The 27,642-nt window shown below is 44.1% G+C and overlaps 1 protein-coding gene across 1 annotated transcript in view; it reads left to right on the top strand.

Annotated features, from left to right (window-relative positions):
- LOC144127799 (uncharacterized) overlaps nucleotides 1-27,642 on the top strand; it is a 482,923-nt gene that overhangs the window by 113,786 nt on the left and 341,495 nt on the right. Inside the window, exon 10 of the mRNA XM_077660716.1 lies at nucleotides 23,027-23,126. Coding sequence (XP_077516842.1) covers nucleotides 23,027-23,126 — 100 coding nt within the window. The remainder of the gene's footprint in view (nucleotides 1-23,026; nucleotides 23,127-27,642) is intronic.

Genomic DNA, 27,642 nt, shown 5'->3' with positions numbered 1-27,642 from the left:
CTGGTCGATGCCTAAATGATCGGCTTAGAGAGCACCACTTGGCAGCTGGATCTTTATCGGCTGGGGGCAATCTCGCTGATCACTGTAAACGGGTGTTATCGAACGATATCCTGGCGACTCTTACCCTATACCTTGCACTCCTGTCTTCCAGGAAACGAGCGTGCTATTGAAGATAAATGTGCAATCAGAGCGGGAAATTTTTAAAGCATTATGTATTGATATCGAAGGAACAAATTGTGTCAGCACTCCTTCTGTCTATCTCTCCAAAAAAAGAGATATCGTTCCTGAAGTGTGGCACTGCTACTGGGCGTGTGTGATATTCTACACGCTGAAATTTATAAGTTCAATAAACGGCAGATGTAGACTAGTGTCTGTCCTTTGCATATGTGTTACTCTGTCCTCGTGTCAAAATGAGCGCTAGTAAATATCAGCAAGGTGAAAAAATTGGGCTGGTTGATGCATGATCTTGTGGCAGGAACAGCGTAGCACGAGACAAAGAAGGGATGGGCGGGACACGACGCTGTCCCGCCTGTCTCTTCTTTGTCTCGTGCTGCGCTGTTCCTTCCACAAGCTAGTAAATATGATTGTGTCGGCTGAGCAGCTGAGCGCAACAACTACTGATTCACCGCGTGCAATGAGCGTTAGCGCACTGCCGTGAAAAATCCCATCAGCCATTAAGAGATCTCTGTGAATGAATATATTGTGTTGCATACGAATTTTGTGCGTTTTAGGTAATAGAAATTTTATATGATACTAATATATGATACTGAAAAGGGGTTTAATGGCCCTGAAAGAACCAGGCACTGAATGGTGTTCTTCTGCTGTCGGCAGTTGTTCTAGAGCCAAGCAGCAGCACGCGCTCAGCGATAGCACTGCCGCTACTGCGTTGACACATCTGTGTCGTTACAATGGCCCCCGGGGAGGAAAGGAGAAATCCTGGTGACTCGAGGCGTAGTGCACATCACGTGGTCATGGTAAACAAGCCACTGATATGCACTGTCAGAAGAGGGTGTCAATGGTTCGACGACATAGTTTACAGGGAAAGCTTGAGACACAACATGGTAAGGTCCGTGATATTTGGCAAGGAGCAGGGATCCAGAGCCAAACAAGTGAGCCGGTAGGAAGGGGTACATGGGTTCGACGACCAGAATCTCGGCGCTCTTTTTGTCGATTCTGATCATCGGACGTGAGGGAACGGGCGAGCTAGCGGCATTCCTCGGCATACTAGGCAATTTCAGAAGCAGTTGCACAGTTGGGTGCATCAGGATGGTAGGGAAGAATTGTGTCAAGCATACTTGTAGCTTTGCGTCTGTAAAGAAGAAAGAACAGAAAATATCCGGTGGTGGACTGGGCGGTGGTATTGTATGCGTAAGTGACGAACGGAAGGACGAGGTCCCAGTTAGAATGGTCGAAACTGATGTACATGGGGAGCATGTCACCGAGTGTCTGGTTAAACTGTTTGGTGAGGCCGTTGGTCTGAGGATGGTACGCTGTGCAGGTTCTGTGAATCATGTGGCATTCTGTGAGGAGCGCCTGAAAAACTCTGATAAAAACACACGGCCGCGGTCGCTCAAAAGCTCACGAGGGGCGCCGTGGCAGAGAATGAAGAAAGCCACATCTCAAGCTGTAGCCACCGAAAGAGCCGCCCTTTCAGCATAGCGCATGAGATGGTCTATGGCGACTATAACCCAACAGTTACCACAAGGGGAAGAGGACAGGGGCCCGTAAAGGCCGATGCCGACGCAATCAAAGGGACGGGCAGGGCAGGTAATGGCTGCGATGGGCCAAAAAGGTGCTGTGGTGGGGACTTAAGGCGTTGGCAGTCAAGGCATGAGTTAATGTACTTGCGTAAAATGCTTTACATTCCACACCAGTAGTACCGGTGCTGAAGTCGAGCGTAGGTTTTCAAAACACCAGCATGAGCAATCTGGGAGTCGGCATGGAAAGAGGCGCAGACTTCAGCTCGTAGGTGGCGAGGAAGGACGAGGAGCCATTTTCGACGGTCGGGCATGTAATTACGACGATAGAGGAGACCGCCATGCAGAGTGAACTGGCAGGCTTGTTGCCAAAGGGAGCGAGAGGCTGCCGCCATAGGGCGCCGAGACAGATGGTGCACGAGGGATATAATCTTGGGATCCTTTCCCTGTTCCACAATCATGGTTGATGGGTGCAACGAGGACAGCATGGGGTCAATGCTGGAGATGGTCGTTGTGTCGGAAGTCAGCAGAGACCGGGAGAGGGCGTCAACGTCAGAGTGCTTGCGGCCAGAGCGGTAGACGACTCGAGTGTCGTACTCCTGAAGGCACAAAGCCCAACGGCCAAGGTGACCCGATGGATCCTTCAACGACAACAGCCAGCACAAAGCGTGATGATCGGTGACTACGTCGAATGGGTGACTGTAAAGGTTTGGTCGAAATTTGGTTGTCGCCCACAGAATGTCTAAGCATTCTTGTTCTGTGGAGGAGTAATTGATCTCGGGACAGCGTGCGGCTAGCATAAGCGACAACGTATTCTTGAAATCCAGGTATTCACTGGGCGAGCACAGCACCAATGTCCACGCCGCTAGCATCCATGTGTATCTCTGTCGGTGCGTTAGGATCGTAATGGCAAAGGATGGGGGTGAAGTAAGGAGCCGACGTAAAGTTACAGAAGCTTCATCGCATTGAGAGGACCATGACAACAAAGAGCTCTGGGCTTGAAGCTGTGTCAAAGGTAAAATGATGGTAGCGAAATTTTGTATGAAGCGCTAAAGGTAAGAACAGGGGCCAATGAAACTCCGCAGTTTTTTCAGAGTAGACAGCTTTGGCAAGTCGGCAACCGCGCGAAGCTTTGCCGGATCTGGAAGGATGCCTGCTTTGGATACGGCATGGCTAAGTATGGTCAGTTGGCAAGCTCCAGAGTGGAATTTCTTCGAATTTAATTGCAGGCCGGCGGCGGTGAGGCAGGTCAACACTTGGCGCAGAGTCAGATGTGTGGAGAAGTTGGCCGAGAAAACGATGATGTTGTCGAGGTAGCAAAGACACGTCTTCCAGCACAAGCCACGCAAGACTTTATCCATCATGCATTCGAATGTTGCGGGGGCGTTGCAAAGGCCAAATGGCATGACATTAAATTCGTATAATCCGTCGGGCATGACCGAAGCAGTTTTTTCACGGTCGCATACGGCCATGAGGATTTGCCAATATCCAGAATGCAGATCCAGTGACGAAAAAAATTCTGCAGCGTGCAGGCAATCGAGGGCTTCATCTATGTGTGGCAGAGGATAAACATCTTTCCTGGTTATTGTGTTCAGGCGGCGATAATCCACACAGAATCTTATGGAGCTATCTTTCTCTCGAACCAGCATGACTGGAGATGACCAAGGGCAGTGCGACAGCTTTATAATCCCGCACTCGGGCATACCGTCCACTTGCTCAGTGATGACTCGACGCTCTGTTGCTGACATGCAATATGGGCGCTGTCGCAGAGGTGGATGGAAGCCAGTATTGATGGTATGGTGGACTTCTGAAAAAACTCTCGAGGGGAGACTGGCAGGCATCAAACGATGAACGAAATTGGTGCAAAAGGCGGAACAGCTGGTCACGGTACGTACAATTGAGACCTTGATCGATGGCGCTATACAGGATGTCAGACGGCGGTCGGGGTGACAGGGGAACAAGAGTAAGAGAGTCCAGCGATGGAGCAAGAACAGTTTCGCGTTCGTCGACGACTTGCAGGAGTTCAGCCGGTTCGACACATCCAAGGCATTCACCATGAATCAGGCTGTCGTTCCGGAGGTCACCGTGAGGATAGCGAAGGGAAGCAGCATGTTCGTGCGGCGAAGGAATAATTCTGAGAGAGTAAACAGTACAGGTACGGCAGGTTGGTCATGTGGTGAGGCGCACGAGAGAAATACAAGGACGGAGGAGTTTGCAGGGAGCTCGACATCGTGTGACAGATGTACTTTGGCCGGATACTCAGGAGACAGTTCGGCCGGGGAGGTGTTGGGCAGGGCAGAGAAGGTAACTACGGCGTGGGCGCAATCGACGACGGCGGAGTGCTCAGAGAGATAGTCGCATCCTAGAATTACGTCATGAGAGCAAGAGGAAAGGATCAGGAATTGAATTATGTACAAAATGACGAATAGCGACTCATGGTGTGCATGTCGCGAGCGGCTCGACTTGTTCGGCGGTAGCAGTGCGAAGAAAAACTCCAGAAAATGGCGTCATAACTTTCTTCAGTTTTCGACAAAATTTTGCGTCCATAATCGACACAGCAGCCCCGGTGTCCACAAGAGCGCAGGTTGTAACATCTTCGACAAAAACATCAATAACGTTTGTTGGTGAAATCAGAGGCCTTGTAGAGCTCCCAGGGGATGCAGCTCTTGCCTCGGGAACTGCTCTTATTTGTTTTCCGCAGCAGAAGGGCTGGCGCGACGGCGCATTGGGGAGATGGAACGGCCTCGCAAAGAAGAGGAGCGGCGGGAGGCGGCAGCCTGGTGGTCAGTGGAGAAGGCAGGAGGCAGTGGGTCTGCTTGCACGCGGTGTGGCTGTGTGTAAGACCCATATGCAGATGGCAGCAGGACGTCAGCAGGCGAAGAAGGACAACTGCGGTAGTGGCGGGCTACATGGCCGGCGAAGCCGCAGGCAAAGCAAATGGTCCTGTTGTTGCGAGTACACCACGGACGTCCATAGTAAGGGACTGCCAGCACGAAGCGAGGCGATGATTGTGCCACCCGAGCCCGATACAAGAAAACAGGCGGTGGTGTCGCAGGCAGCGGTACTTGAGTGGTGTCTTGAAATAATATAAGGGAACATGTCAAACACATACACAAAGATGGAGCATGAATCGGGGAATGATGGTAACGTTTCCCTATTCATGCTTGATCCTTTCTGTGTCTGCTCGCCATATTGCCCTTCATAGTGCTGTTTTGCCCATCTCAATACATTATTTGGTTGCTAGTGAGTGCATGTGTCTATGTTCTTATATCCCATCCCGTCTGTTAACGCTGTTCAGTCGCTTCCAGCTACATATACCGACTATCCCGACTAAGCCCTCTTCCAGCACCTTCTCGCTGGTGACCCGACCTTTCACCACATGAGAGGTACCATCTTGGATTTTTACTTCTAGGTCCCGAACTTTTTTGGCCACATGAGGAATTTTTCTTTCGTTGCATTTTGTTTCATTGCCACCCATGGGACAAAAATACAACAAATATGTCTTCAGGACCCTATTTGTATGAAAGAAGGCTTCTTGTTCTCCAGGGCTGTAGGAGTTCTATGGTTGTAAAAAACATTAAAACAGAAGCAGAATTGACATCTGAGCTAGTTGGTTTTCCATTTTTAAAAAATTATATAAAGCACACTTAGGACAACAGACAAGGGAGACCAAACAACACAAGCGCTTCTTGGATTTTTACTTCTAGGTCCCGAACTTTTTTGGCCACATGAGCGCTTGTGTTGTTTGGTCTCCCTTGTCTCTTGTCTTAAGTGCACTTTATATAATTTTTTAAAAACATTAAAACTGAGTTAGGTGTTACTGTCACTTTCCAAGCTTCCGTACATATTCATATGTTGAAAGCATAACACGATGCTTACCTTCAGCTTAAAGCTAGTAGCATACTGTGATTAATACATGTGAAAAGCCTTGAACCTATTCTCGCCCTTGTAGTGCAGAGGGGGGCATAGCAATTCGTACATTTGGTTATTGGTTTCCGTTTGCATTCTCCCAGCTTGCATCGCTGTTGCTCTTCTGTCCTCAGTGGCCAGTGCCCCACTTGGTCGTATCTGACGTGCACTGGTTGCTGGGCTGTGCGGTTTTACCTTTTGAAGGAGAGGCCAATGGTTGTCAACGTTTGCATAGCAGGCCAGCTTTTTCGAGTCTTCCCACTGCACATAGTGTCATAATTATCGTCATCAGCCTGAATACGGCCACTGCAGGGCAAAGGCAACCCTGCCCTATGCAAGCTGTGGCCGCCCTATCTCCACAGCGCCCACCTTACTTTCTGCCGTCCCCTGCTGCGCTTGCCTTCTCTTGGAACCCACTGTGATCGATTATCTTTCCTTCGCATCACATGCCCTGCCCAAGCCCATTTGTTCCTCTTGATTTCGACTAGGGTGTTTGATCCCTGACCACTCTTCTTTGTGGCGGTTCCTCATCCCTGTTTTTTATCGCTCCTGCTTCTCTTGTATGGAAGGTGCTGCCATCGGTGGAACTTGTACGATGGGGGCTACCTCGCCAATCAGTCATTAAATTAACCGCCGGGTTCATGATGATGCCATCTTTTGTGGCTACCATCGAGTGCTAACACACACACGCGTGTGCACTTTGCCCAGTGGGGCAAGTAAGGGTTGCGCCTTAACTCCCCGCTGCCATAGGAGCCTACTACATGGTTTCCAGCCTGCTGCTTGCCTACCTTGGCACTGAAATCGCTCATCAGTAAAGTGTAATGTGTTTTTACGTTGCTCATTGCCGATTCCACATATTCATAGAAGCTTTCGACAATCTGGTCATCATTGCTGGATGTGGGCTTATAGGCCTGTACCACCTGCAGCTTGTATTTCCTCTTGAGCCTAATTACGATTGCTGCCACCCTCTCGTTAATACTATAGAACTCTTCTACATTGCCAGCTATATCCTGATTGATGAGGAATCCGACACTAGTGGCATAGACAGAAATTTTATTCGGGGGGGGGGCTCACATTGCAGTGTTGCCTCCTCATTGAGAGATCAAATACATTAATAAAACTGCATTGCCATTAGATGCTGCAAACGAATTCTTCAACGCTACGCACTATCAAGACAAGTAAAATATGTATTTTATCATAAGCGAATATATTCGTATGTCCCAAAAATTATAGCAGAAATAACTGATATCCGTGCTTCCTCGTTTTTTGTCCATTTGGTAAGTTAATCAAATATCACATGAACTTTAGAACTGTAGCAGTTTGGGACCAGCAAAGCAGTTCATGCTGCTGATATGAAAAACGTAAAGGCCATGAAATGAACAAGTTGAGGACAAATATTTTAACAAATCTTTGTCATTCAAGAACCTTGTTCACAATTTTGTACATATTCAATGGCCAGGGAAAAACCTCAGTGACGTCCTTCGTTCTACTGCATTGTGCAGGCACAGCTGTCACCGTTCGAGTATTGTGAGTATTGAAATTATAGCCGCAATAGAGAGCACACATAGAAATTGCTTAAAATCAGTTGCTGGGCGAGTTGGTACTTCATGCTTACATTCACAGCGCAAAGACAAACACGGACACGAGGGGAGACACCACAAAGCACCGACTTCAACAACGTTTATTGCTGCGCGCAGCGACTACACATAGCATACAGCGGGCATGCGCAGCAACGAAAAGGAAAGTCATGTGAGACTGGTAGCAGCGCCAACCCGCAAAGGAAACACCTCATCACAGGTACAAGGAAGACAACATAAAGCTAAAACCTAAAAGTCAGGACGCAAACAAGAACAAAAACCATGATACCCTAGTTGGAAATTCTTAAGACCCGACGTTCTTTATCACCTAACAACACCGAAGGGGTGCTGACACAATAATCTCCTTTTTCTGCAATCTCACCAGCCTCTGCTATCTCTGCGATATTATACATTGTAAATAGTATGTTCATACAGATGCTGTTATCTGCAAAGATGTATTAGTAGTGATAGAGGGGTTCAAACTATTCCAATCTTTTATGGCAAGTAGTGCCGGACACCATTGGGACTGACACAAATTGGAAGAAAAATGTGGCGGTACTACCGTACATGCACACCATCGCCCACCAGCTCAAAAAAATAGGGAAAAGAGCAGGTGTGCATGTGGTGTTTTCCGCACCAGAGAAGCTGTCGAAACTGTGCAAGAGGGTAAATTCCACCATTACTGGCAGCGATTCCTGCACTGTTAGGCACAGGCAACCTTTTGTAGAGTGCGCAAAAAACATAGTGTACTCTATACCTTTGCCCTGCGGCCGAGCCTACGTTGGCCAAACTGGCAGATGTCTGAACGAGAGGCTCATGGAACACAGCAATAGTGTCATCGGGGCATCCCGTCATCTAGGCATACACTGCCGTGATTGCCAACAGTGTAAGGAACGTGGTCCTTTTTTGGGAAAAACAACAGTTCTTCATAAGTATTTATTTATTTATTTCAGATACTGTCAATCCCATTGGGATTTTTACAGGATGGGCACATAGTAAGAAGGTACAAAGCGAATACAAATGGAATGGTATATATTAAGAACACTGTTGTTTGCAAGTAATTACATGAGTATGGGAAAAAAAAACACAGATAGCAGAAAATAAAACACATAACGAAAGAGTATATTTCACAGAAAAGGGTGCGATTTTATACATTGTAAATAGTATGTTCATACAGATGCTGTTATATGCAGTGATACGAGCGGTCTGTTGTACTTGTATAATTATTATTTAATTATCTATTTTAATTATCGCGCAACTGTTCTTCTACCAGAGTTACAAATTTCTGCAAAGATGTATTAGTAGTGATAGAGGGGTTCAAACTATTCCAATCTTTTATGGCAAGTAGTGCCGGACACCGTTGGGACTGACACAAATTGGAAGAAAAAGGTGGCGGTACTACCGTACATGCACACCATCGCCCACCAGCTCAAAAAAATAGGGAAAAGAGCAGGTGTGCATGTGGTGTTTTCCGCACCAGAGAAGCTGTCAACTGTGCAAGAGGGTAAATTCCACCATTACTGGCAGTGATTCCTGCACTGTTAGGCACAGGCAACCTTTTGTAGAGTGCGCAAAAAACATAGTGTACTCTATACCTTTGCCCTGCGGCCGAGCCTACGTTGGCCAAACTGGCAGATGTCTGAACGAGAGGCTCATGGAACACAGCAATAGTGTCATCGGGGCATCCCGTCATCTAGGCATACACTGCCGTGATTGCCAACAGTGTAAGGAACGTGGTCCTTTTTTGGGAAAAACAACAGTTCTTCATAAGTATGTCAGCAAAACTGCCAGGGAGATAGCAGAGGCTGGTGAGATTGCAGAAAAAGGAGATTATTGTGTCAGCACCCCTTCGGTGTTGTTAGGTGATAAAGAACGTCGGGTCTTAGGAATTTCCAACTAGGGTATCATGGTTTTTGTTCTTGTTTGCGTCCTGACATTTAGGTTTTAGCTTTATGTTGTCTTCCTTGTACCTGTGATGATGTGTTTCCTTTGCGGGTTGGCGCTGCTACCAGTCTCACATGACTTTCCTTTTCGTTGCTGCGCATGCCCGCTGTATGCTATGTGTAGTCGCTGCGCGCAGCAATAAATGTTGTTGAAGTCGGCGCTTTGTGGTGTCTCCCCTCGTGTCCGTGTTTGTCTTTGCGCTGTGAATGTAAACATATAGAAAGCAGGATTTCTGCAAAATCTACATTAAAAATACAGAGATACAATGGAACATCATAGATACAGCTTGATAAAGGCCAGAAATGTGTAGCTGGAAACAAAGTTCACTGCATGTGTGCATAAAACTTCGCAACAAGGTGTCTAAATAGACGTATATAATTCTGTAATAAATCTATATATGCAAGCAAAAGCTGCTGTATATAATGCGTCAAACAAGGCAAATAAACATGTTGCGCAACCACAGATAGTAAACTTCATGCATAGAAAGACAGTCAATCCAGGCAAAAACTATGATCCCAGAAATCGTGATATGTATTTGAGCCATGCTGCAGTCGCGACAGCAATATAAGGGTAGAATAACAGAAGAAGAATGCGAAAATGTGTATTTTATCCGCCTGCACAGCAGCAACAATGATTCTGTTCCAAAAACTAAAGACGGATGTTGTTTTGCTTCAGAATTTCCAGTGATGCTGCTAGCACGGTGTCGCCACTGCCAAGTGACAGGCACCCGTTGGCGGCGGTTCTTTGGCAGTCGCTATCGGCCCACTACGTGTTGATGCGCAGATCCCAGGCGCAGGGGACATACCGCTTGGTTGGCTTGCTTCTTTCCAGGGGCTATGATGCACTGCACGTTGCCGCAGAAATACAGAAGAATTTCCAGTGATGCTGCTAGCACGGCGTCGCCAAGTTGCGCTATATTTTTACTGACTGTTGCTTTGAAAGATGTCAAAGTATCTGGTGAAGATGAAATGTGCATTGAACTGCAGAAACTAAAAGATGAACTTAAACAGGAGATAAAGACAACAAAGGAGTCGGTCGAGAGAAGTTTGCGCAATGAAATGCATGAACTAAAGAGCGAACAAGCACAGATGACTAAAGACCTGAGCTTTGCCAGTGAGACAACTGAGGCACTGCAGGTGAAACTGGAGAATGAAGCTGCGAAAAATAATAAGTTAACAGAAGAGAATGACATGCTTCGGCTGAAACTTGCAACCGTCGAACAAAAGCTCCAAGAAAATGAGACACGCCTCGTTAATCAAGAGCAATATCTACATAATGCGAACATCGAGATACAGGGTGTCATGCAAGAAGGAGATGAAGATATAGCGAAGCTCGTTACTAAAATCGGAGAAGCTATCAGCGAACCCATTTCACTGGCTGATATGGAGAGTTATCACCGAGTACCAACCCGCTATTGAAATAAGACAAACATCAGTGTTCAGTTCAAATCTTGCACACAAAACACAATGCAGTACTGAGGCAAGAAAAAAAAACAAGGTTCACAAACAAGGACGTAGGGCTCGAAAAAAGCACGCCAATATATGTTAACAAGCATCCTTGCCCAACTTTGATAAAGCTACTTGCTATGACTATCAAGTGCTAACGCGATAATGAGTCGAAATCGGCGTGGTGCAGGAATGGAAAGATCTCTGCTAAACATGCGGACGACACAAACCCAATTCAGACAAAGAATGAACTGGACCTCGCCAAGATCTGCTGAATCACCTTTCAGCACTGCCTCGACTTAACCAAATGGAATATCAAGAGTTCGCTTTTCGACAGTCCATTCACTGAAGAAAACATTTGCAGAATTCTCTCCTTCACATAAATGCGCGATATGCTGTTAACAAGAATGAGGATATCATGAATTTTTTTAGTGAATTTAATTTTTAGTTCAGCACTATTATATTCATGGAAACCCGGTACAAAGAAATTTCTATGATGCTCCACCTTGATGAATACACCACTCACTTTCTTAATCGTCCTAATCGGATAGGAGGTGGTGTTGCCATTTACACTAGATCAGTTTTTGACTATGAAATTGTACCAGAGTTTTGTACCAGAGTTGAAATCTTCGCCCTCAAACAGAAACATGAAGCGCTGTTAGTCGTGTACAGGCCTCCAAGTGGAAATATTCCAGATTTCTTATCTTTTTTGATTCACTTCTTGAGTATATTTGCGCAAATAACCTTAGGTTTGTTTGTGAAGGGGATTTCAATATCAATATTAGTGAGACTAATACTACTAGAAATAATTTTGCCACTATGATTAACTCATCTGGTTATATAAATTTAATTAGAACACCTACTCGCGTTACGCCTTCTACGTTGTCGATTCTTGACTTACTTATTACAAATATGGATTCAATAATCAATAATACTGGAACAATTACATCTGATATAAGCGATCATTGTCCGGTCTTTATGCTTTACCATTTAGACACGCAACGTAAAACTGTTCCTCTAAAGTTGATCACTTTGCAGAGCATAACAAATCAAGCCTTGGAATCATTTAAACATGCTATTAGTTTATATCATTGGTCACCAATATTTAGAATAACAAATGCACACAATGCGTATTCACAGTTCATGGGAATATTTGTGCAAATATATGAGGAGCGCTTTCCTCTTAAAACCATTAAACGTTCGAGAAAAGCCAGGAAACCATGGATAACACGTGCCCATCTGGCTGTGATAAAAAAGAAAAACTATCTTTACCACGTTTTTCTTCGCACACGCCTGTCTACTACACTACAAGAATTTAAGATGGAAAGAAACAGGTTAAGTGCCAACTTGAGGCGAGCAAAGAAAACTTACTATCAAGATGTCTTCTCTGATAATTGCTCGCCGTAACCCGATACTGCTTGGAAAATTATCAATACCGTCCTCAGCTGCGGAAATACCTGTCGTTCGCCTGAAAAAAATAAGCCACCAAGATCGTGAAATAACCGGCAAAGCCTTAGCAGAACACTTTAACGAACACTTTGTTAACATAGTATCACAGGACAGCACCACTCCGATTCTGCACTCACAAATAAAGAGCACTGCGGAAAGCCTATTTTTGGAGCCAACAAGCAAAACAGAAACTTATATGACCATTATGAACTTAAGTAATAGCACTGCGTTAGACGCTAACAATATGCAAGTGGGGCCAGGAAAGTACATTTTGGAATTTATTGTCTCGGTACTTGTTACATCTATAATCTTGTGCTCGAAACTGGTGTGCATCCAAAAGGTATGAAAGAGTCTAGAGTGACAGTAATATATAAAAGTGGTGACAAGAACTTAACATCAAACTATAGGCCGATATCGATTATACCCATATTCTCCAAGGTATTTGAAAAGTTTATCTCCTGTCGCATCAAGAGGTTTTTAGACAAACACAACATATTGACTGAAGCCCAGTTTGGATTCAGGGAAAACAAATAATCCGAAATAGCATTATTAACACTAAAAGAGAAAATTGTGGAAAACATTGAAAATAATATTTACACGTTAGCACTCTTTATTGATTTCATGAAGGCTTTTGATTCCTTAGATCACAAGATATTATTATCCAAACTATCGTTGTGTGGTATACACGGGAAGCCATTAAAACTGATAAAATCTTATTTAACTTAAAGAAGCCAATGTGTATGCATAGGCACTGCGCAGTCGTCCTTTCTGCCTATTACATGCGGTGTCCCATGAGGCAGTGTTTTGGGGCCTCTTCTTTTTAATGCTTACATAAATGATATTGTTACAGTTAATCAAACATCGAAATTTGTGATTTATGCGGATGACTGCAGCATTCTAATCTCTAGTCACATTGAAGATGAATTGATTAAAAATACCACTGAAATACTTGAACAACTCCATACTTGGTCACAGTCGAACGAACTAAAAGTTACCGAAAAAAAATATAAGGCAGTTATTTTCAGGGCTAGAAACAAGCCACTCAAATTTAATCATGTTATTGAATATGCTGGACAACAAACTGATATTTTACATGAACACAAGATCCTTGGAGTTATTTTTTCATCTCATCTTAGCTGGGATTCGCAAGTCCATAGGCTCTGTAGAAAACTCTGCAACAACTAGAGCACTTGCTCATTGCTGAACACTTCTCCCTGCGAAAGTAAAGCTGCAAATATGTTACGCTCCATTTTCATCTCATTTAAATTATTGCAACCTTATTTGGGTTACCACAACAAAAACAAACATTCAAAAAATACTTGCCCTACAAAAAAAAGGCCATTCGCTATATTGCCAATGTTCCATTCCTACACTCGATCCAACGTGATTAACTCGATTAACGTGGGGTACAACGACATTATCTAATTACAACAGGTTATTGGTCCTTCAAAAAAGAATGTTAAGAATGTTCGAAAACTTCCACGGAAACATCAGAAACTTACCCACACAACCGCTTTTCATAAAATATGCTATGCTCCGGGCCGACCAGGTATACTATTTCAAACTACTACTATGGATTCATAAACACAAACTTTATCCTACGTCCCCAGGTAATTCATCTCGCTATTCAGTCCGAAATCTTACACTTAGGCTGCCAGCTATAAGAACAAACTACGGGCAACAAACGTTAAACTTCCAAACAATTAAGATGTTGAACAGAACAAATATCAGTGTTGATCTCAACAAAAGATTTGCTGTTTTCAAAAAAGAATGCAAAAATGTTTTCGTTTCTGGCAGTATTTCCTTTGCTTTGTGAAGACAGTGTGTGATTTCGTGTGGGTGTAGTTTTCTATCAAGACGAAACGCAAGACAATAATATATATTCTGTGCGTTCCTTTGTTCTTTTCTGTCAAATGAGACGGTTTTTTTTGTTTTATTTTTTGTTCCTGGCGCAATAGCTTTGCCACTTCCGTTGTTGTCTGCTTTTTTGTTTTGTTTTTGTTTTCTAAAAAAAAGTTCATTTTGTGCAACATAAGTTCTAATCAGTGAATGTGCATTTGCATATGTGTTTTTCATGTGATTTTGTTTGTTTACTTTCCTTTTCTGATGACCCAAAATTTGTTTGGCTCATTCGTTATTACAGCGCAAAGACGGCACAGAACAAGAAGCGGACACAACAGCGCTGACTGTCAACTAAGTTTTATTCGAGACCAGTAGGGTTTTTTATACCACCTGGTGATCAAAACAGGAAAAAAACATACAAGAAAAGCTGTAGGCATGCGCAAGGGTACAAGAACGGCGGTTATCCGGCACGTGTTAGATTTCACATTCTAGATATTTCATCTCTTTCTGGGACAATGCCACGGATGGTGCGCTTATGCACTCGTCCTGCAGTCTTATAATCATAGCAGCTTCTATTATTTCTCTTGTTAGTGTGTCTCTCGGTGTTTCCCTATGACACTGCATTGCCTGTACATCGGTTCACATTTATCCTCGCTGTCATCTTCTGCGCTGCAGTCCCTGCAATGTTTGGCTACGTGGCCTGAAGTAGCCACACGTGCGACATTGACATTGTCATTGTCACATTGTCACTCATAACATGCAATGCTGCTTGCCGAACTGTAGTAATTCATTTTTTGTGTGATGAATTTGTATTGGGGGGCCGAGGCCCCGTCAGGCGTTGTTACATCTTTAGCTTCGGCCCCCCCTTAGACATGTTCTAAGAAACAAATAAAGGAAAAAAAAAAGCTATTTCCCTCATACAAAATCGTCAGAGCTAATAGCATATACGATTTCCGTATTTTGCGTTCTTTCCTCTCAACTACTGAGCAGAAGAATCTTTTAGTACAAAGTGCAAGTCTTCTTACACCCAAAAAAACAATTATACCTACTCGTAGTACTGACTTATGGCATACTCCGCATTTTCACACAATCTACAAATTTCAGTCATTGCAGCACAATCTCCCACAAATACTCAATAAACATCAATATGCCAAGATAATTTCATTTAAACAACTTCAGGAATCATTTTCCTAACTACAAATAGTAGTGTTTTCGATGTATGTTTGCGTCACTGACCTATTATTTCTCGTACCTGTATGCCATCTTGATTTCAGTTGTGATTGTACAAATCTACAGTTATTCAATTAAGTATGTATGATGTATTCTTGTAATATTTCTGATAATATCTGGAAACTAAGCTTGTTTGTGTTTTGAAAACTACGCAAAGTTATTATTGTACAGTATCTGCTATTTTCGATCTCTCCGTTGTTTCTCTTAACTATTGTTAGTAACTATGTCGGCACTGGCTTGTAGAGGTTTTCTGGGCCATGTCAAGGTGTGATTCACAGCTTTTAGCACAGATATCCTTCCAAACTTCTGGTAAAATAAATTTAATTGAATAAAGAAGTAAAAGCTGGCAGCTAGTAAGGAAAGAAAAGGACAAACAAAAGCCAGAGATGATGCACGAGTTGAAATATCCAATATCGTAGTCTGTTTGGAAACGCCGCATAGGCTGGGCTTTAAATGAACGATTTCGGTCAAATTGGTTATTGATGTCCTCGTAATTTTCGTATTCACGTGATAACTTCGATCGTGATGCTAACTGTTACAATTAATGGCAAAACATTATGCGGTTTTATAATGTAATGAATAGTCATACATTTTCCTAATTTGTCTATTGGCCTGAAGGAACAGAGTTTTTTACTTGCATTTATTTTTGCTGCCTTGCTATCTAAAAGACAGAGTTTGTGACAAATTTATATCCATAAAGATTAGGAATTGAAATCCACCCGCTCCGTATATTCAAAGACCACTGCAAGATCCCGCGACGAGCCCGCTCACCATCGAAACGCCCTTGAAACTTTCTGCTTGGTTGCGGCTCCTTGCGTGATGTGACTCCAGGTGCATGAGCGTTGCCATGAAATCCAGCCCAAGTTCGCAATGTTCGCGCTGCAATGTCTTTTCGAGCATGAAAAAGACATTGTAGAGAAAATCCAGAATAATTTCCGCCATCGGCGGTTGTTTTGTTCGGGGGTGCATAGCAGTACGAAAACATTTTGAGGGGGTGAAGGGGGGGTGGGGTGTGCTGAAGTCCTATATGCTACACCCCTGTCCCACACCTAGTTCTCCTCTGCTGGCTTATTCTTTGTTGCATAGTACATGCCCGTCCCTTGGATACGCCTCATCTGTCCCCCTAACCTCCCTAATCATCATCATCAGCCTGACTGCAGGCCTTCTCCCAGTAACCCTGTCGTTTGCCAGCTGCGCCCACCGTATGCCCGCAAACTTCCTAATCTCATCATAGGTGTAACGTTAAGAGACCGGAAGCGGGCAGAGTGGGTGAGGGAACAAACACGGGTAAATGACATCCTGGTCGAAATCAAGAGAAAGAAATGGGCTTGGGCAGGGCATGTAATGCGAAGGCAAGATAGCCGCTGGTCCTTAAGGGTAACGGAGTGGATTCCAAGAGAAAGTAAGCGTAGCAGGGGGCGGCAGAAGGTTAGATGGGCGGAGGAGATTAAGAAGTTTGCAGGCAAAGGGTGGATGCAGCTGGCAAAGGATAGGGTTAATTGGAGAGACATGGGAGAGGCCTTTGCCCTGCAGTGGGTGTAGTAAGGCTGATGATGATGATGACACACAGCTTAAATACTCTCAGACCAGTGCAGGCGCACACCGTGAAAGGGGAAAAGAAGAAAAATAGAAAAAAGGAATCTCATCACATCTTTATCGCAAAAACTTTGTAAAGAACGCCTTTTCTGCATTATACAAAATGACCGAAGTATCGCTGACACGTTCTGACCCAGCTCTTTGAATATAATATGCCTCTATCGTTTCATGGGTTGTTCATTTATGGGTTGTACATTTTTTTACGGATAATGAGCTTTGCCTTTTGCAGGCAGATAAAGTCACTGGTTTTGTTGCCATGCCCAGAGCCATGTTTAATGAAAAAGCTTTGCAAGCAGTGAAGAAAAATTTCGTAGCAGTGAAAAAATGCGACACCCAGATTAAAGGCAAATTCGCGGATTCTTGTAAGCGTTTAGAGCTACTGCCACTTGCTGAAGCCATCACAAATAGTAAAAGTGGTGGGCTAGTTTTTTAGTGTGAAGACCCATAAATCTGGTTCTCCGTTTCGTACAATTGTAAGTGAAAGGGGTACATGGCAAAACATTGTCAGCAGATTCCTTCAAAGAGTGTTGAATGACCTCAATCAAGATAAATGATCCTTTTTTGGCGAGGAGTTGTATGGATGTAGTTCAGTTCCTAAATGACAAACAGGATATAAAATATGCCTTTTTGGATGATGTTGATGACCTTTTTTATTCCGTTCCGCATCAAGAACTGTTTGCTGCTGTCAAGGAAGGTATTGACGATAACGGACCCATTCAGTTTCAAAATGCGTCGGGGATGAATGTAGAAAACTTTTTAGCGCTTTTAGAATTTTATTTGTGTAGTACGTTTATCTCCTTTGACAAGGAGTTTTATCTGCAAAAGAAGGGGATACGCATTTGGTCATATGTTGCCCCGGTTTTATGTGATATCTTTTTAGCGTCCATTGATCGCCATTTGAGCGATAATTTTAAGCAATCTAAGATTGACTGTGTTTGTAAAGTGTTTCGTTACGGGGATGACTTTTTAATTGTTTTAAACAAACACTGTGCCATTCCCAATGAGGATACACTTATGAGTGTACTGCATAACTTCGAAATGCATGGCAGGGGGCTCACTTTCATGTACGAGCTCCCGGTTGAAGACAGCTTGCAGTTCTTGGATGTAAGCATTAGGTTCATGAAAAAGCACGTTTGCTGGTCTCCCTCGCCCAGAGCACAAAAAGAGCTATTGCCTTATAATTAATCCCATTCAAAAATTGAGAATAGAGGGATTGCTAAACTCTGCTTAGAGTCTGCACTCCGACAATCTTGTGTGCATGATATGCAAGATAGTTTTGAAAATCAGTTGGCTAGGCTTGAGGCTGCCGGTTTCCCTGGGTCTGTTGTTCTCGCTGTTGCAGAAGCGCTCTTGAAGAAGTTGAAGCCCGAACTCGTAAGGAGGCAATAACTCCTCCGCAGGCCAATGTGAGGCCTGAAGTGATGCCCTACGTTATCCCATGGCCTCAAAAAGCTGGCAAACCGGCACAATGTGCCGTTGGTCTTTTCAGCCCCTTGGAAGCTTGGCCAGTTGGCCCGACGCATCACAGGTGAAACCAAAAAGCCTGGCTGTAAAAAGAGGCACGGGAACTGCTTTGCGGAATGCGCCACAGGCATTGTGTATGAAATCTCCTAGACGTGTGGCAGGTCCTACGTTGGGCAAACGGGGCGCTGCGTCAACGACTGGCTCAGGGAGCACGCACGATACCTAGGGAATAGGGAAGGATGCTAAGCTTGTCGAGCACTGCGCAACTTGCAAGGATTGCACACCGATGTTTTCGGGAGTGAGGATTTTGAGCAGAAGCAAGTTAGAAACAACCCATGAAATGATAGAGATATACTATATTCAAAGAGCTGGGTCAGAATGTGTCAGCGATACTTCGGTCATTTTCTATAATGCAGAAAAGGCGTTCCTTTCAAAGTTTTTGCGATAAAGATGTGATGAGATTCTTTTTTCCTATTTTTCTTTTTTTTTCCCCTTTCACGGTGTGCGCCTGCACTGGTCTGAGAGTATTTAAGATGTGTGTGCGTCTGATTAAACAGTTGTCAGTCAGCGCTGTGTTCACCTTCTTCTCTTCCTTCTTTCTTTCTTTGGCTGTGTGCCGTTGCGCAGAAAAATTATGAGCATGAATCAAGGTATTCTCTATCTAACTCTTATTTCAACTGTTCTCAATCCAGGCTTCTGAATACCTCTTGTGAATAGTCAGTGAATAACATTGGTGAGATCTCGTGTGCGGGCATACTGTGGGCACAGCTGGCAAAGGGCAAGGTTAATTGGAGAGACATAGGAGAGGCTTTTCCCTGCAGTGGGCGTAGTCAGGCTGATGATGATGACTGCTGAATTTATGGAGGAGTATGGTAGCTTTGCAGCCATTATATAACTTCAAAAATTTTAGATAAGGCTCTTCTACACCCTGATTCCTCAATGTCTGCATGACTGGTGATAATTCTACTTAGTTTAATGCTTTCTCGTAATCAATGAAGGCTATGTATAGCAGTTGGTGATATTCTGTGCATTTCTTTGTCAGCTGATTGATAGTGTGAATATGATCTATTGTGGAATATTCTTTACGAAAGCCTGCCTGATCATTTGGCTGATTAAAGTCTAAGGCGACCCTGACTCTATTAGCGATTACCTTAGTAAATACCTTGTTGGCAACGGATAATAAGCTGATCGTTCTGTAATTTTTCGAGTCCTTGGCGTCTCCCTTCTTATGAATTAAGATAATGTTTCCGTTCTTCCAAGCTTCTGGTACGGTCGAGGTCTTAAGGCATGGCGTGCACAGGGTGGCTAGTTTTTCTAGCACAAATTCCCTCCGTCCTTCAACAGATCTGCTGTTACCTGATCCTCCCCAGCTGCTTTTCCCCTTTGTATTCCTTCTAAGGCTTTCTTTACTTCCTCTTTCGTTGCTGGCGGGACGACGCATTGTTGTGCGCTGCTGCATCTCTCATTAACGTCCCGATTACATTGGCTACTGTATAGATTTGTGTGGAACTCTTCGGCTACTTTAACTATCTTATGCATATTGCTAATTGTTTATATCTGCTTGTTGCCTACCCACGAAACAGAAGGACTATGTAACATGTAACAAACATCTACAAAGGTACATATACGGTAATGTCTAGAAAAAATCTATTTTCAGATGTTCTGTAGACAATGAGGCAAAAAGAGGTGTTATATGCCTGCTAATGCTCCGCCAAAAAAGGTCTAGAAAACTTCTTCGTAAGTACTTGTTAAGGACATATTTAGACATTTTTATTTTTTTTTTGGAAATGGCTGCTTACATGAAGCCTATAGACTCAAGATCAGTATGCTATATATTTAGAGCCCTCTAAAATCAACCAGTGGGATTTCATTGGGTTTAGTACTCATGCTTTTTTTAGAGCTGCAGATTTTGTTTGCTCAAATACTGCAGTATAGCTCGAACGGCAAAGGGCAGGCAGCTGCCCTTTCCAGCATACATGCAAATGAGGCAAGAAAACCCGCTTCACCAGTCTCTGCCATAGTTTCATCAGTTCATCAGTTTCTGCCAGTGGTGTGCATGGAGCTTGAAACCAGCATAGTCATAGAAATTGTTTTGCACTCTACTACGTACGGTACGTCCGACGCGCAATCTATGTTGTTCTTATTACTCTTATTGCATATCGACTTTGAAGAAGGATGCTATTAGCAACTTTCGTTGCGTGGGCATTCCTGCTGCCCTGAAGACCGTGCGCAATTATCCTGCGTTAATTGGCACTGAATCATGTACATGACTAGCTTAGTCGTCACTGAAATATAAGATGCATACAAATTCATATGATTGGACTTAGGTTTGCTGCAGCGTTAATTCACATCTACCGACTGCTTGTGTCAAGTACTTGGATGTACATGCAACGATACGTTCGGAATGAATTGTTGTTAAGAAACCTCGCTAAAACATTCCCAAATAAATTTCTCGTCAGAGAAATATTTAAAACGTGTGGAAAATGTATATTTAGACAAGTTCTTAAAATGTTTTTAAACAAACCTCTTTTGTCAGTATATTTTTAAAACGTTTATGGATAAACCTCCATTGCTGAGATGTTTTTTAAATGTTTCAATCTAGAGTTAGATGTTGCTAGTTGTTTGGAGTTGTTTGAAGACGTTTTATAGAAGTTGTGTGTTTCGTGGGTATGCCTGGTCGTAATAATAATAATAATAATTGCTTTTTGGGGAAGGGAAATGACGCAGTATCTGTCTCACTTATCCGCAGACACCTGAACTGCACCGTAAGGGAAGGGATAAAGGAGGGAGTGAAAGAAGAAAGGAAGAATGAGGTCCCGTAGTGGTGGGCTCCGGTATAATTTGGACCACCTGGGGATCTTTAACGTGCACTGACATTGCACAGCACATGGGCGCCTTAGCGATCTGCCTCCATAAAAACGCATCCGCCGCAGTCGGGTTCGAACCCGGGAACTCCGGATCAGTAGCCGAGCGCCCTAACCACTGAGCGACCGCGGCGGGTTATGCCTGGTCTCCTCTTCACCGTTTTTGGGCCACCTCCGTGCAGCGAAATGAACTGTGCGGGAATTACTGCCTCCCTCTGAATCATACAAAATGAGTGAAATGGAAGCAGGAGAGCGTTCGTATAACAGAGATAAAAAACATGGAGGGGACCCTCAACCTCCACCGTAAGGGTTAATGCCCATACACATGGCCATTTTGGACTGTGGTAGATCCCGGGAGTCCTCGCACCATTCGTGACGCAGCGGTTAAGCGATGCCCCATTTCATTTCATTTATTTATTGAAGCCTTAAGGGCCCGTAGGCATTACATAAGGTGGGGGCAAGAACAGTAGCCTGATACTGATACCAGTTCAACAATAACAAAAATGAAAACAAAGCAAAGGAACGAAACAGAGCAAAAAATCACCAGAAGAGACAATACTGCTGGATTAGATTATTTGGTAGGCCAAAAAACATCATGCAAAACACAGGTAACTCTCTAGTTTAGTGCGAAAAATTTGCTTATCTGTACACGAAACAGTGTTTTCAGGTAGGGCATTCCATCGGACTATTGTATCTGGCAAGAATGAATCATTTATCGCCTACATGCAACCTTTCATGAGACCTATCCGATGACTGTGGTTTCGGGCGAGAGGATATTCTTGATGGTGGTTGTAGCAAAGGGTGCCTGTTAATAGGGTGGTAGAAAAAGGAATGAAGAAGGCATAGGTGGGATACGATGCAATGTGATTGAAGACTTGAAAGGGAGAGGGCTCGTTTTAGTGCAGTGACGCTAGTATCACGCAAGTACTTTGACATGATGAACCGCGCAGCTCGGTTCTGCACGGCTTCTAATCCTAATTCATTGCAGACATATCTTCACCAGAGAAAGTACAGAACACCAGGAGAAGAAGAACACAGGACAACGCTGGTCTAACAACTTCTTCTTCTCCTGGTGTCTCGTGCTTTCGCTGATGAAGATATGTCTGAAATACACCAACTAGCCCACATGGTTACCTTGTTACTAATTCATTGCCCTACCATCGGTGGGGGCTTATGAGACTCAGGTTGTGACCAATTAATAATTTAAATGCTACTCGCCACAGTTTGCTTGCAATCCGGTGGGCAGGCTGTGGTGATGCCGCAAAGTGGCACGACCTGGGTGGCAGTTGGCTTCTTTGGAGAGTTTTTGCTCTCAACACCGCATTTTCTGCAGAACCTTAGTGCTGTTGCGTTAAGATGAAGTTAATGACAACAAACGCCGACCACAATATGGCTATCGGGAATAGTGTCCTGATACACATGTTGGCCAAGAATAATCAGGCGTGACAGCCAGAGGAAAAGGTTGCTTTTGAAACAGCTGTTGCTGCTCTGAGATGGAGGCCTTTTGACATGGCGTTTGGTCGCAGGTAACTTCCTGTACCGGTGAGTGTTCACCTGGTGAAGCGAGCAGCAAATCCCAGCTGCAGCAGTTGCAATTCACTCATGGAGGCATAAGATGGCCTTGTGCGCACGATATCAGTGCAGTTTGAAGAACCCCAGGTGGTTAAAATTAATCCGATTAGCCCAGTATTTGGTGACGCATGTAATGTCAGGGAGCAGAAATGGTGCTCAGGCATCAGCGAAATTGCAGAGGAGAACTAAGTTTCTCCTATCTTCAACAAGGAAGAGCTTGCAGATCAGGAGCAGGGAACTGACGTGCCTGAAGCCACGACAGCAGGCATGGCTGTGCAATATATTGCAATGCAACTCACAGCTCGTGTGGTACACATGACCAATTTTCTTTTCATTCTGCATGTCCTGGATGCTGTTTTGTTTTTGCAGTTTTTGAGAAATGCATCATGTGACTATTAGTTCAAACTAAGCCATCGTTTTGTCATTCTTTCGTGCAGCTGTCCAGCCATTGTTGATCTCTGCCAGCCGGCTGACACTCTCCAAGCATCTGGAATCAGCCGCAGATGCTCTCAGTCTGCTCCAGGCAGTTCTCTCCAGGTGAAAGAATCGATAGGATTGTGTTGGCAAATTAAGGCTGCGATTTGGGCAAGTTGGTACTGATCTATTGTTCTGTGCAGACAGGTTTTGTGGCGGCAGCTGCTTTGTCCGTCTTTATCGGTAAAAGATTCTTTGATGTTTACAAGCGTGATTTTGTGTGAGAAGGAGCCGGGTGTCACAGTATGAACAGACAAGCCGAGCTGAATTTGCTGAGCTCTAGTAAGAAGTCTTTTGTGGATCTCAGTTGGCAAAGGTTTGGCATCAGACCTCTGGAATGCATGTGATTTTAAGGTGAACAAGGTTTAACTGGCCTTTGCCCGGCAGTGCAATGGATGATAGTGATGGCGAAAATGTTTATTTCACATATGATGCTTTCTATTTTGAACCTCGGAACATACATAAACTTCAGTTTCAGTTATCGCAATTTCGGCTTGGCTGAAAATGCATGTCCCCCTACAGGGACACTTGCGTTCCTATGTGTGTATTTCTTTGGTAGTTCAGAATATTCCCATACTTCTACAGACATCCTCAAACGCGGTCAGAATTTCACGCCACGCAGAATGTGAAAGAACAAAATATTTATTATTCATAATTAACAAATGAGCTGCATGTCCAGGTTTCTTGATCTGGGTCATCATTCTCTGGAGCTGAACCCGCTGCCCTCCACAAAACACGTTGCTGTAAAGTTTGAGGGGTTGGTTCTTCACTGTCACTGCGAGATGAGGCATCAGTGTGTTCTTCAGTATTACAGTCGTATGCATCATTATCCTCTTCCTCACTTTCAGAGTCAGATATATCAGAGTTATCACGGTCACAAATTGACCTCAAAATCTCTTAGCCTTGCTAATAAGCAGGGCCTAAACGAACAACAAAAGTTTTTTTAATTTCTAAGCTGCGTACGTTGAACAAAAAAACGTTTCATCACCCGGAACCAACCAAGAACTGGCAGGACTGGGACCCAATGTCCCCATGCTGGGACATTTCTTTTATTATACTGCTGGTGGGAGAAAACTAAATTTTTTTTTGCAATGAACTGCACTAAAATGTCCTTTAAGCCATAGCGATTCTATACATATCGAATACGGTTCTAACCAAGACAGTTTTCAAAGGTAGGACACGTCTTATTTCTCCGACACATGTAAAACATTCTCGTGTTTATTCCCGCCATGTTGTCTTTTTTACCGAGTGAGATATCTCTCTGCGGTCTTCACAGGTGGCGCCACAACGCTTGTCCTCCGAGGGGGGGACACTATGTCTATATTATACATTAACTGAGTTTCTCGTCAGGGTCTGAGAACCAATGTCCCTGTAGAGGGACAAGGGGTCTGAAGAGGTTATGCGGATTCCTCTGAAAGCGTCTTTTCTAGCAATAGTTAGCTGTTATCCTGCATCAGAAGAAAACATTTGACAGAAGTCTGTCTGGTTGGGAAATTTAATTTAGTAGAAAAATAACTGAAGCCAACCAAGTTAATTTTTGGAAAAACACAACGTTTCGAGACCGGCTCGGTCCCTTCTTCATGGTGTAACTATGGGCGAGGCACAGCTTGACTTTTTTAGGCCCTCGTGTAGAACGGAAGAATGTTAATCGCTCCCTGGGGACACTTCCCTCTTACATCCATGGTTTGCGGCCACTGACCCGGAAGTCTTCAACACGAGGGCTTAAAAAGCCAAGCTGCACCTCGCCCGTAGTCACACCATGAAAAAGGAACTGAGCCAGTTCTGAAACGTCATGTTTTTTTTCCAAAAATGAACTTGGTTGGTATCAGTCATCTTTCTACTAAGTTATTCTGCATGTTTGTGAAGGTGGCAGCCAGCCAGAATCTCGCTCGAAACATCTTCTACAAAGTGGCTCATGTAAATGAGCGCTTTGAGATTTCTTCTTATTTATTTACAAATACTGCAGGCCCTTCTCGGGCCCATGCAGGAGTGAATACAAGGCATAAAAAAATGACAATGACGAATCGAACAAGGAAGACAGGTATATGCACAATAAACACACAATACAATTTCATAATTACAGAGGCATCACGGTGGGAATGATGTTGGATCAAGGAGATTAACCTGTTCAAAGAAAGATTCGACTGTGTTGCAGTTGACAACAGTAGATGGTAGTTTATTCCAGTAATGGATAGCTGAAGGGAACGAGGAATTTTGTGAACACTAATGTGGCTTATGGGTTGACGAAGTGCTTTCATATTGTTAGTCTGTGAGGAGTGGAGGAATGGTTCCTGAAGGTATGTTTCTTTTGTTATGTTGAAATGTCCGTGGTAAAGTAGGTACAAGAACTTGAGTCTTGATACTACTCTACGCTGAGCTAGGCTGTGTAGATCTGAGATAATGAGAAATGAGGTGGGCTTTTGCCTGTGATTGCTTTGCTGGGGCAGGACAGGATTCAGTCGTAGTGAAGCTCGGAACAGCAGATGTACGGCCTTCTTAACAGTCTGCAACTGCTGTGGCAAAAGCAGCTGGCAAACACAGTGGCAAACACAGCTTCGTAGCAGTGCTCTCCCTCTGTCAATTTAGCAAGTCAAGCACTCAGCATTATTGAAATTTATTGAAAATGAAATTTTTTAGCAAATACAAATTTTCCATGGGACTGAGGCTAAAGGTGACGTAAAAGTCACCTGACAGGGCCTTCGGCACCACAGATTACATGTGCAACACAAGATGGCGGGCATGGAGCAAAACAAAACTGCCAGTCATTGGTCGCGGATACATTGCACATACAAACTCATTTAAAAAAAAAGAAGATACAACACTTTACGTACATCAAACGAACAGATACAAGATCAGAAATGCTAGGACACAGCAGGAATAGGGCACAAATAATCACATATGTTCCACAAAGTATAGTTTAGTTTTTTTCCTGAAAGATGACAAGGATGATGATTGTTCAAGAAGATCAAATATGCAAGGGTAACTGTTCAGAAGGTTTGGGATTTGCCAGTGAACTGCTCACCATACCCAGTTCTTATACGAGGTTTTAGAAAGTTGACTTTCTAATGAATCCTGGAAAGGATTCATTGCCCTATATAGAGGAAAAAGTCATATATTTTTGCTCCGTGTTTTTAAAATTTTACATTGGCTAAGGCCTTAACTTCATAGTAAGAATTTAAAGGGACTATGCAACAAATTAACTGACATTACGTAAAGCAGACGAGAGATAGGCATTCGATCACTCGTCACCCCAGTGCAAGAATTTTTGAGCTAGCATCAACAACAGCGAAGATATAGATGATTAAAAATTATGCTCCTCCTCTCCTCCCTCAACTCGTACACGAGGAGCACCAGAAAAAAATAAAGAGAACAGCTCTGGGACTGGGCCCCGCCCATGAATACGTCATCCGCTGATGTTTATTTTGCAACTTCCTGTTATCGCTCCTAGCCCCCCAGCAGCAGCGTCGGCGGCGTGGCGGCATCTCTCCGGTCTCTTCGCCTTCCTGGATTGCGGCGCGCGTCGGGTTTCTCTGCTTGTCATCTGTGGTAATTAGCAGTAATAAACCCGGACCTCTAGATGCGACTGCTCGCTTTTACGGCCGCGATGGGCACCTAGCCCTATGCCTGCGCACGAAGAGCCGTGTGAGTGGCTCCGGAACTCTTGCCAGAAGGAGGCGGCAGAGGAAAATTGAAACCATATGTGCGAAGGCAATGCCCTGGCTCGCGCTTGCCCGAGAGGGTCGCGCGGCGGCACGAGCTGACGATTTTCACGGCTACCAGAAGTGTGTCCGTGACGTCGTAGCTGCCGAGGCTCCAGCGAATGACAGCGTGTGGTGGCCTGGCGATGTCATTGGTAGTGTGACGTCTTTTTTCCACGATTTTAGTTCCAAAATCGGTCACTACGAGCACACCAATCGGCCCGCGAATTTTTAAAAATACGGATTTTAAAAGTTCATAATAATTTGCCGGCTCAGTTCTGAAGACTCATACTTGGTGTGAATGCTTCTTAGCATCATTTCTAAGCATTGAAAACATTTACAAGTGACTTTTTATTCGTTGCATAGTCCCTTTAAAGGTCGTGCTGCAAGTATTAATTGATTTAGAAGTATCGTGTGAAAATAGGACATCAAGGCTCAATGGGTGCGTAGGAATCGATGAGTCAGCATCAGGTGCATAGGACGGTGGGAAGAAATACAGCATTCTTTCAACATATTTCCCTATGCAGGAAGGGTGGCTGGTGACAGGCATGACCGTGTGGCCGGTTGTCAACGGTTCGTCAAAAGGCCAGGGTCATTGCCTTGGTGCCTGTAAACCGAACAGCTTCCCTCAATCGGCCACATTCCCTTCAATGAAACCGCTGGAAGCAGCGGAGCGCAACAAAGAACTTCCTCCCTTCCCTTCCCAGGGGAGACGGCATAACAGTACCTTTCCGACTCTTTGGAATGTCTCAAGCGTTCATAACTGAGGTTGTTCTAGGAAGGCGCTGAATTGACACCTGCGGAAAGGGACTCCGCGATCCCTCTAGTTTGTTTGTGTTTGCTTTTACATTGAGAGAGGGTTTGGCGTGCACTATCAAAGT

This window comes from Amblyomma americanum, chromosome 4, assembly GCF_052857255.1.
Source record: "Amblyomma americanum isolate KBUSLIRL-KWMA chromosome 4, ASM5285725v1, whole genome shotgun sequence".
NCBI lineage: Eukaryota > Metazoa > Arthropoda > Arachnida > Ixodida > Ixodidae > Amblyomma > Amblyomma americanum.
This window is presented reverse-complemented; position numbering and strand designations above follow the sequence as displayed.